The 12298-nt window shown below is 27.2% G+C and overlaps 1 protein-coding gene across 2 annotated transcripts; it reads left to right on the top strand.

The window, feature by feature from the left end:
* Window positions 1–902: 902 nt before the first annotated feature.
* LOC142320928 (uncharacterized) lies at window positions 903–12298 on the top strand. Of its 2 annotated transcripts, none has more exons than XM_075358914.1 (3): window positions 903–1071; window positions 2731–2831; window positions 10334–12298. In XM_075358914.1, exon 3 carries the CDS (start codon window positions 10412–10414, stop codon window positions 12167–12169), a length of 1758 nt encoding a protein of 585 aa, XP_075215029.1. In that variant the 5' UTR covers window positions 903–1071; window positions 2731–2831; window positions 10334–10411; the 3' UTR covers window positions 12170–12298. The 2 variants fall into 2 exon arrangements, with proteins under 2 accessions (XP_075215029.1, XP_075215028.1); XM_075358913.1 differs by lacking the exon at window positions 903–1071 and adding an exon at window positions 1561–1674.

Genomic DNA, 12298 nt, shown 5'->3' with positions numbered 1-12298 from the left:
CCCAACCACCAAAGAACACCGGCGATCTAGTATTCAAATCCGTGTAAAAATAACTGGCTATACAAGGACTTGAACGCTGGAACTCTCGACTTCCAAATCAGCTGATTTGGGAAGACGCGTTCACCACTACACCAACTCGGTGGGCTAAATAAAATGGATATGATATACCTCATTGAGAGTTTATATATACACAAAATATAATTCAAAATACTTAAATAGTATAAACATCACTACATTAAAACCGATAAATGAAAACAAATGCAAGGAAAATATTTATATAAATTACTCCTACACTAATAAAATTATAGAAAACTTAATTAATGCATATAATGATAAAAAATAAATATGATTTTTTTGGTATTTATAAAATAAAATGCAATAATTGTGAAAAAATATATATTGGAAAAACAAATAGGTCTTTTAAGGATAGATATATGAACATTTTCGTTTAAAAATAAAAAATATGTTTTTCAAATTTGGCTGACCATTAATAATCAATAAACATATATAACTAGTTTGCAATATAATTTATAAATAACTGAAAAAGTAACTATTGAACACAAAAATAACAATAAAAAATTAGAAATTTTAGAAAAATGTTATATACAAACATGAACGTAAATTTAGCCTCATGAATCTGCAGACAGAATTTGTTGGGGGACATTCCCATAAAAATTATTTAAGTTGGTAATATGTTTGATAAGGTTTTAAATAAAATTAGTTAATTGCTTACAATACTGTATTTGACATTACATAAAACGACATGTTGAAAGAAATTTTAATTAAATTTTGGTAAATTTTAGAAAAAAAATTTAATAGTAATTTTTAGAAAAAAAATTTAATAGTAATTTTTAGAAAATGTTTTTAATTTTTTGACTGAACAAATGTATGTTTCATAAATGTTTAGAATTTCTTATATTTTACTCAACAATCAATTTATAAAAAAGTAACCAAAGTGAAAAGGTGTTGAATAATAGTTATGTGTAAATGTAAATGAAGATAAATCAGAAAACTACTGAGGATGGCTTATGCCCAAAAGTGCTCTAATGTGAAGGAAATAGTAAAAAAAAAGTAAGAATGTTTCTTTAATTCTGTACTTGGCAGACTGGCTGAAAAATAAAATAAGTTTTTTCAATATATATAGTTAAAAAATATATATATATATACACATATATATATATACACACACAAGGGTGTTTGGTAAGTTCTCAGCCTGAAAAAGAAAACTCAAGATTTTTCAGAAAGGGTTTTGGTAGCCTGCCTTTTTCCAAGTATTCTATCAATACACCATGATGAAATCCCAATAAACCATAACCATGGCTTTTCCTGCAGTTGTAACTGTTTTTGCTTTCTTTGATGCACTTTCACCAGCTTCCCTCACTGTTTGGTCTTGAGCATGTAATTGTGAATTCATGTTTCAGCTACTTTATAAGACTTCAAAGAAACACAGCAGAATCATGTTTAAAATGTAAACACCGCTGAAAAGTATTCATTTGCTTTCCACTCAATGGATGCTACATTTGTTAACAGATGCGGGTCGAGCGGAAAGCTTTTTCATACCCAAAACATTGTGTAAATGGTGGACACGATCTATCGAGATGTTTGCAATGTCAGCAAGCTCACGTAGTAATTAATACAGCATTGAAGATTCCTGCAACGATTTCGTCAGTAAATGTATGTACATCGAGGTTAATCCTTTTTAAAATAAAGTATTTTATAACAGCTCGAACTTCAATTTTATCTATTTTTCAGAAAACGTCAAAATTTTACTCGACTGCCACACCAAGCAACTAAATGCATGCATCAGAACTTCACAGCAAGCCATCTAAAGGATTGTACTTGACAAGCATCATAGTCATTTGGTCACAGTTACACATCTCTGTGTCAGGCCGAGAACTTTTCGAACCCTTCTTCCCCCTTCTTATTCAAATACATTTGTATATATAGCAACTATTGATCTAATAAATTAACTAATTGCTTCCTAAATCTTTTTCAATAAAATTCTTTGTATGTACAGTGAATAACGATTCAATATTCATAGGACTTGTTTCAGTAGATTATAGAGTTTTTAAGTGAAAATATTCATGATTAAGATTTTTTCTATTTAGTTTTTGCATTTGTTATAAGTTTTAATTTAATATTTATTTCTCAAACAAGACATTACAATGTTGATTAAATAAAAAAAAATATTATTAGCAGAACAAACATATAATGACAATAATTGTAATGACGAATAATGGACAATACACTAGTAAGGGTGTCACTATATGTATGTATTAGCCTCACACAACACCAGAGCATTATAATAATGGTGAGTATAATCTACATGGTGTTGTTAAGGGTAAAAATGACATTCCGCTCTTGAAATTGGCTAGTTGCCAACAGCTACCTTAGTTGACATACAGGTTAATAATGTACTTGTATTTAATAGGGTTATATTTAATCAACTTCACGTTTTAAATATTAAGGTATACAACACAACATAATAGAGTACTAATAAACTGAAACGATTATAGAAAAGTACATTTTTAATTTTGAAACAAATTAAACAAAAATTAAAATATTAAAGGTACATATAACTTTTAGAAGCTCATGAACAGTAACTTGATAAATAACTTGATTGAATATTAACTTGATTGATTATTTTTTAACATATTCCAGCAGATAACACTTAGCAATCTGTATATTACTTCATTGACATAATAATAACAATAATAATAATTCTTTCAGAAGACATAATACATCACCAAGAAATTACAGTGGATCAGCTAACTGGCACAGAAGAGGGGGAAGTAATCGAGGAGGGAAACCACGAAAAGGAGGATACAAGGGTTAGAATCCTTTTTAAGTTCTATAATAGGTTAGATTTCTTTTCACTGAAAAAGGTGAATAGGTTTTAATAGAAGTTTCTTCTAGCTTCATGCAGTGTAGAAATATTCCTGATGTTTTGTAATGAACAAAAAAAAAATTTAAACTTTATCCAACCTCATCTAAATATACTATTTAAATATATATCAAATTGACACATTTTTCAAACCAAATACATTCTATCATTCCTGATTTAACTGATACAACAGTATAGTGCAACCCTTTTCCCCAAGTGGTTTAAATAATCCTTTTATTATAAGTAGTGTTTCATAGCAAAATTTTTAGTCATGATTCTTTGATGCAGAGGTAGGACTTTCAAAAGAGAGGCTTCACTAAACAATAGTACAAGAATTTTTTGATATAAGAAAACCCTTTTTCAAAATTGGTTATTCAGAAAATAATATATTGCCCTCAAGTAGAAATCAGATTATTTTGTAAAAATCAAAATTAATCTAAAATTACATAAAACAATTTTTTTCATAACACATCCAGCATTTTAATTTTCTTGTATGTACTACGATAATAAGCAAGTTAATAGAAAACTCTTGCCCTCCAAGAAATCAGAACTAATAATCTGAAATCTTCAAGAAAAGTAACGTTGAACATTTTTTTGAGGAAAAAGTGATTTGAAACAGTTAGAGAAAAGAATTGTGCAGCATCTGTAATAATTTTATCAAAAATAATTTAATTCCCTCTTTGAAGTGTTAAATTCTGTTTTGAAATTGACAAGGTTAAATTCTACTTTGAACAAAAGAATCTTACAACTTTTCTAGTCACTAACAAAACAGAGCAATGAATTCATGAAATCCCATTCACCTTTTTCAATGAACTCTTTTAACAGGTTTCAATTACAGAAACAGAAATTATTAAACATCTGTGCTATAAAAATAATTTGAAGCTGATTAGAAGATTAATAAATAATTAAATCATGGTATATAATAAAGATATATCTTTATTATATACCAATCCATCGATATAAGATGCTAATCTAAATACCTCTCTTACTAATACCTTGATACTGTAAATGTAACAGAAATCTAAAATATTTATGAATAATTATTAAAAATATATAAACAAAAGGAAGAAATAGTATTTAAATACAAATGACAAAATAAATCAAAAGAAATCGATGTGGCAAAAAAATATAAAAATAAAATAAAAACAGCTAGGAATTTTTCATATAGGCATTTCCTATATTTCACAGGAAACTGTTGATATTTTCTTTAAGCTCAAATACAGATTAAAAATATCTTGAATTGAACTAAATATTATGTACAATTGAGTTCAAAATGAATAAACAGTAGTGTCATGCAGGTCCTCAACTGTAAATGGTCAATTTTCGAAGTACAGATAAAAATATTGCTGGTTATGTTTTATGATTTTTCTAAAAATATTTCAAAATCTTTTATTTGAGAGGTTTATATTAGGTAAATCAAAAAGAGCCTATTTTTAAAGCTTCGAATTTACTTGTCTGATAACTTATGAAATAGAAAATAGATTTTTTCAAGTTTTGAAGGCATTTATTATATAAGGTTTTCAATAGATCTGCCAAATCCCAAATTACAAACTTTTTTATGAAGTCATGATATCTGTGCCACAATAATTTATACAGACATTCAATAATGTATGGGCTTTGTTATAAAAAGTGACGTTACAAAGAGCAAATTATTTTTATTCTATACACTGCAACTTATTTATTAGATGATAGGCACGGCAAGGATTGAGACACAAGGGTGGTGGGGGTTCCTTTTAGACGTAAAAGTAAATTCCTTGCAGGTATAGAAAATGGCGGCTAGAAAGTACACCCCAAAAGATCAAGCAACAATTTTATAGCAGCTCTCAGTCAAAAAATTTCATGTGACAGTTTACAACTCGAATAGCAATGTTTGCAACCCAAAAATTTAACAAGAACCGTTACCTTCATTAAACTTAATTTTCTACTTAAACTGGATTATTAGAAAATATTTGCCTTAATATCATCTATTATATAAATAATTTGGCAAATATACTTTTTTGCCAAGTTAACAGAAATTATTTATATGTTTATTCTAGATTATCAGAACCATTGTTCGAGCATTTCCTTTGCTCTTTAGGAAACCAATTAGATGTCAAATTAAGAATCACAAACTTTAATAATAGACTTTCACTTAGTCTTTTTTAAATAATTGTATGTTCTATAAACCAGTACACTACTGCTACTTGTATAAATATTAGCAGTCGCATAGCATCAGGAACAACTGCATCCTGTCTTAGAATTCAAACTCTGTATTCAATATTTTTCAAAAAAATCAAGTAAGATAGGATTTATTAGAAGAATGGGTTTGAGTAAAATTAGGCATTTATAAGAGCACTGTTTGAGGTGAAATTCCAAGGTATTCTCAAAAAGGTTGGCTGTAAGTGGTACCATTTCCAGACATTAGTTTGTCAATAGCAATTCTTCTGACACTGATTGCAAAATATCATATGCAAGATATCTTAAGTTACTGATAAAATGCTACAGAATATTTTGAAGCATAAAACTGAGCTATATTCCTACTTCTGTATGAATGATATTTAACATCCTTCTTATTCAACAGACACTGCAGAGGAACCTACTCTTGCAGACATGATGTAAATGTACACAGACATGGCCATTATCACTTCTTGTGGATGTGATTAATTGGGGAAAAAACATAACAAACTATAGTTAAATATTTTCATCTACTCTTAGACTAATATAATTTTACTTCTGTCCAGCTACTACAACTAAAAAAAATATAACCTACATCTCTTATTAAAACCAATGATTGTAAACTAATTTTGACAAAAGGTCATCTGAAGAGTGTTAATTCTTTTTATCTTTTGGGTAAGAAAAATTAATAACTTGCTCCATAAAACATGTTTTTGTGTAAAAACCTGCATAACCAGTAAGTGGAGCAAATGTTTCATGCGTTAATATATGAAAGCCTACATTTGAAATAAATGACTACTTTCTGATTTTTCAGTTTTTTTTTGATTAGGGAATTTATCAAAGTGGAAACAAGTAAGAGACAGTACATACAATAGGTGCTAAATGAAGATGAATAATAAATTTTTAATTGCTTTCAGAATAAAAACATTTTTTTAAATTTTCCATAGAATTTGAAATTTTTTTTAGTGCATGAAATACAAAATTTCTGACATATTTTTAATACCTACACACAATTTTCACAAAATTAATTATTTTTTTTAAAATCAGAGCATTTCACATTATTACAACTTTTTTAAAAAGTAGCATTAAAAATTAATGTAAAAGAATTTGTGCACAAGAAGTTTACACACACTGAGATAAAAACAGTAGGCTAGAAGAGTGTCTGTGTGGGATATCCTCCCCAAAGGTAGAGGGAATTATTATGGCAACTGATCCAACTCCAGTGATATTTATCCTGGAGAGAAAGGAAAAAGGATATGAAAAGAGAGAAGGGTAGAGGAGGGAATGATTCTTTCCAAGACCCTCAGGCAAGTGCAGTAGAAACAATTTTCTCCAGGGATCCTCCATAAAACAAATTCATCCACCTAATAAACACAGATAAATAAAAAAAATAAGAAATACCCAATAATGGTAAAATCCCAGATTATCTGTGCACTGTTCATACTAAAATCCATATAAGCTTAGTTTTGGTTATTTCTTTTAGTTTAGGAAAATGACAATTGAGCCATATCTCTTGTATCTTGAATTACTGTGCAATGTCTTTTAAATATATTTTATTACTAATGCACCTGTAAAAACATGGCAGAAAAAAAAATATAAAAAATTATAAGATATTATTTACAAATTAATCGGTTTCAATTTTTTTTAAACAAATAATTAAAACAGCAGTATTTAAGTATTGTTATATTTAAATTACAACACATTAAACTTTTACACATTGTAACAAATTTAAATAATTTTACACACACTTATGTAATTTTACTTGCTGTCAATAAATTATTTAAATAAATTTTATTTTATTATTTTTCTGGAAATAAAAATTCAAGATATGAAATTAGCATTTTAAGATGAGGTAAATAAAAAACAGAAAGTATATCAAATGATCAAACTGATTGACCTTGTCTTGAATCATATACACAGGACTTTAAATACCACATATTTATCTGATAAAAAGAAAGGGGGCAATATGTTTCATAATTATTGTGTGAATATATGTCAGCAATGTAACTCAAATAATGGCTCATCAGATTTCAAAATTATTAGAATTTTTGAGTTAACTAAACAAACGGTAGTGGGTAGAAGATGATCTGAATAATCAAAAATAGTAAAGATATGAAAGTTGTTTTTCCTTTCCAATTAAAAGAGCAAAATCTGCAATTAAACAATAGGACACAAAAATGCCAATCTTGAAAAGGGGATTTATATATATATAGGAGTCTCAAAATTAAGGTTTGAATTTTGTTAAGCTAGTTTGATGCTCCTTTCTATCCTATGGCTTTAAATGTTAAAATAATTTTACATCCTGATAAACTCAATTTTTCTTTTAGATTTTCATTCCTAACAGTTTTTTAAAATCGATTATGAGCTCTTTTTTTTCTTTCCTTACAGTCTTATTTGTAACCAACCTAGTTCTAACAAAGTTTACAATAGTTTTGTCTCTATTCCATAACCACTTAACCTCTTCAATATCAGATTTTGAAAATTCCTTAACACATTTCAACTCCCTAAATTTTAATTACTCGTCTTTTACTGTCTTAAGGTAATACACTACTTATAAAAATATTTTTAAGAATTTCTGTGTAATTCCTGGATGCTATTCAATATGTTTTTTTGAATGAAAGCATTCTTTCTTTGTTCCAGACTGCTTTTGAAGAAAAGCACGCTTTTGAAGTCCACGCTTTTGTTAACCTTCTCCATACTTTTGTAATTTGTCTACTAAATAGAAGTAACAAAACTTTCACAGATTATGTTCCATGTATAAATATTTAATTCTTCATTATCATAAACTTGAGAAGTGAAAAAAAAATCACTTTGTTTGTAAAAACAAACTAATAAAACATGTTCTGTAAACAAATCCCAGGATTAGACTTTTAAATCAGATTTAAACACAATTAAAAACTTTATAGTTATTGCTGTATTACATAGACTAGATTCACATTCATCTACAGATATAAATAACAAAATCAACATTCAAATAAAAAACTGTATAAAATATTAAAACTGTATACATCCCAAAAGAAACAAATTTAAAGATATTAAATCAATAAGTTACTAGATCAAAAATATACTCTTCATTCACTAAATGAAACTATACAGCCTCTTCAAAATATTTCATTAATAAAACAGCATAACCTAGAATTTCTCTAATGAAAGATTCCTACAATAACTCTAAAAAATCGTCTGAAACATACTTTCACATAATTATATTTATAAAATTCATTATACTCAACAACAAAATTAAATTCTCTTATTTTCTCAACTTGGATTGTTACTCTGCTCAAGTTTTAAACGAAAGTTAAATACAGGGGAAGATCTGCACCTTGCCTATTTCTTTGAAGTCAAAGCTTCCCTTTCTTTGTCAAATAATATGAGAGCTACCACTGTCTTGGAGGAAACTGCAAAGACTTAATTTACAAAACTTCATTTGTTTATTTATATTGACTACCAAATTACTCACCCATTTTTTTTTTATGATGAAATGAATTCTGTAGCACATGAAAGGTGTCAAGCCTGATGAGGAATCCATAATATCTGGGACCCTTTCTCTACATTACATCCCTATTTTCTTTAAACACTTGTTCCATTGTGCATAATCAACCGGCTTCTTCAAATTTATGAACAGAGCTCTAAAGTACTCTACAAGCCAAGACAGCTTACCTTGAAACCATCGTCATTTTGACCCAAGATGTAATATTAATCTTTACTTTCTATTTCCTACTCCCTTTCTATTTATCTGTGAACAATTCCACTAGTGAATATAGTTTTTGCACAAGATGTATGTTAAAAGAGTGGTATTTCTGACATTTATCTCTTTGCAGTTTCCTTAGTATGATAAAATAATATAACCCCTTTTTTTAACTGATGTCTTAAGTGCTACTTCTCCTAATAAATGCAGTAATTCTGACTGAATACCATCCATATTCCTCATAATTAACAGCTGCCTCCTCTCAGATCAACATCAGTCTCTTTTTCCTCTTCCAATACTGCAACAAATAATTTTTCCTCTTTTCTTTCCCTCTGAATATATACCCACCTTCTTATGTACTTTCATCTCTTCTAAACAGCAGTTTTCTGTCCATTATTTATTTTGACTTCATTTCTCCAAAATCTTTTCCTATTTTTTTTTGTAAGCTACAACTACTTTCTTCAATAATCTCTTGAAATTAAAAAAAATATTTAGTTGCATTCACATAAGCACAATGAAAAGAAATAAGGTTTTTAACTTTAATAAAACTTGCTTTCTTAAGATTTGTAATAGCATTAGAGTTTGAAAAGAATCTTTTGAAACCATATTCCAGTTAATTAAAAAAGATATTTTTATTAAAAATATATATACTGAGATTTAATTTATTACTTGTTTAATTTAAATTCCTAAATCTCACACTAAATATTTTTTATTTTTAATTTGGTCTAAGTAATCGTAAAATAATTTTTTAAACTATAATTTTAAAATCATTTAATTAATTTTTCTGTCATCAATCAACTGAATAATTAATTTTTTTCTATTCCTTTCTGTTTTGTGCTAATGTTTTAATTTTTCAAACATAATTATTACATCTTCAGCTCAATTATTTGCTTTTATACAATCCAATCTTTTTATACAATCCAAAACAAATAATTTAGCATATTTAATAATGCAGTAACAAAATTTAGAGTTTCACTACAAAAATCTGGTTAAAAGCAACAGATGTTCAAGAATTTTGAACATCTTAAATTTTGAAGTTCAGATTCCTTGTGTTCAATGCACATTCCTTCAAACCATACAAAATTACACTATATTCCTTGCAACCTCATAATTTGTAAAACATTGGAGCTTCATAAGCAGTAGTATCTTATAAATACAACAACAAGAATAAAATACCAAGGTCAAAGAACATGAAATTAAATTACGCCTATATACAATTAAAATTTGTCGTAAGTTTTTTCTAATGACCTTATTGGCTTATGTGTTTAAAAAATCATTTTAGCTTAATAAAATTTCAACTAATCTTAACTAATTTGTTACTAGACTATATAATTCAAAAATGTAACTTCTCCAACACTTAAATAAAAAAAAATTACTTACTAAATTTGATAAATAAAAAAAAATTACTTAATAAATTTGATAAATAAAAAAAAAAATTAAAATTTGCCTATGTAGAATTATCTGAATGATAAATTGTTTGTTATACTACAGTGGTTTGAGCGATATAAGGACTGTACATAATCCTATTAAGTTTTGTACTTAATATATAATATATATATAAGCATTAAGTAAATATAATCTAATTTTGGTTAAATGTACATTTTGTTAAGGACACTGAAAGAAATACGCAAGATGACCCAGCTTCAATAAGCAATTTACAAATAAATAGTGATAAACCACCAGTATGGATGAAAAGAAAAAAGAAAAAACAAGATAAAAAAAGAAAAACAATGAAACATAAAAAAGATACAAATTTATGCAAAAACCAGGAAAAATCACGTAATAAATTTTCATGTCTTGTTAATGACTTTTATTCAATGGTTCAAAACTGTTTAAAAGAACAAATGAATAGAAAACTACCAAAAGCAGATCAAAAGAAAAAAATGAAACAAGTAATATACCATTTAAATAAGATGAATAACTTAATACTAAATTCAGAAACATTAAATGAATTCAAGTTGCATATCGATGCTACTAATATAGTCACATTCGGAGGTGTAATTGCACCATGTGTTCAAATGTGTTTAGAAATGAACAATCAAGAACAAAATGCTCTTTATAATATAGTTAAAAGAACGATAATATTAAAAACATTTTCAATGCTGTTCATGCCTTGTTTTCTAGCAACTTATAAAAGTGCAACCTCTTCCTCAGATGATTATAAATCAAAATACATGGAAATAACTAACGACAATGACATTGATAAAGAATATCATCAGAGAAATAATGTACTTAATCTCTTACAGACTAAATTTTACTTTTCAAAAGATAATTTTAAACTTTGCAGGTCATGTTTTTTAAATCAGATACTATCGAGGTTAGCATGGTCTTGTTTCCAAACATTTGATCCATTTTATTCTTCACTCCTGAACGAAACCAATTATCAAGTGTTTTTGAAAAATACTATCTTCTACCATATGACATACAATAACAGTACAGAATGTGATGTAAATATGTATTATGAAAAACACTGCAATGATGTCATGAAGCACAATGAATGGAACAGCATCGGTTACTTAACTGATGAAAATTCTGGTAAATATTTTATTAATAAAAATTTATATGGTTTAATTAAAGACTGGTCATGGATATACTATCTTAGGATAAATAAAGCAAATAATTTCGTATTAATTGATTCTATAATCGATGAATCTGCAATTAATTATTTCAATACATTAATAATAGGACAAACAGATAATATAAATGGTCTACTTTTTCAAATCAACTGGCAAGAGAATGAACCTTGTTATCATTGCAGTGACACAACCATTATCAAGTGTTTTAATGAAACTGATTTTGTTCGTCTAATACCACGAATAAAGAAACACACAAATAGAGTTAAATACGATAATATCAGAATATGCAATGAACCAAATCAGAAATCTAGAAATTCAAGAAAATCTCAATTTCATAATTCATTATACAAAAGTGCAAAAAATAAGTTTTCAAGCAAGAATAACAATGAATATATAAGAATGTATAAAAAGAATGAAAAAAGGAAAGCTGAAGGTATTTTATTAAAACGAATACAGAGTGATGGTGCATTGAACAGAAAAAAAGAATTATATTATGAAAATCTAATTCCTTCAGTAAAAAGATTAAAAAGAAACACATCATTACCTACAATAGATGATCATACTGAGATCAGTTTACCTTTAATTCACCATAATGAGAATGAAAAAACACATTACAAGAAGAAGTTCAGAAAACAGAACTTGACGTCATATAGAAAATGTTTATCTGATCAATTACCATTTACAGGGTATGAAAGAATTATATGTTCTGGTGATGAACCAAAAAAGGAAATTAATTTTAAACATCAAAATAGTCCAAATAAGCTAAAAAAGATGCTGACAAAAAAGAAATCTAAATTTGTTGAAAAAGAAAGTATTAAATCAAGTGGCCTAAATGAACAGTCATGTAAACATTCATGTAACCTACAGTGAATTAATAGTACTTAATGAATATATACCGTTACTTTTTTAATAAACTCGACTCAGTAGTTGAGGTGAAGATGCCAAATAATACTGAAATATGAAATTTTTTTAAATAAATTTTCTTGTTTATTCACAAAC

This window comes from Lycorma delicatula, chromosome 3 (genome assembly GCF_047948215.1).
Source record: "Lycorma delicatula isolate Av1 chromosome 3, ASM4794821v1, whole genome shotgun sequence".
NCBI classification, from domain to species: Eukaryota; Metazoa; Arthropoda; class Insecta; order Hemiptera; family Fulgoridae; genus Lycorma; species Lycorma delicatula.
Note: the sequence above shows the minus strand (reverse complement) of the source record. Positions and strands in the feature narration are given on the sequence as shown.

Bases quoted from the DNA above. Each gene is read 5' to 3' on its own strand.
- LOC142320928 (XM_075358914.1), top strand. From the start codon at position 10,412: ATGAAAAGAAAAAAGAAAAAACAAGATAAAAAAAGAAAAACAATGAAA.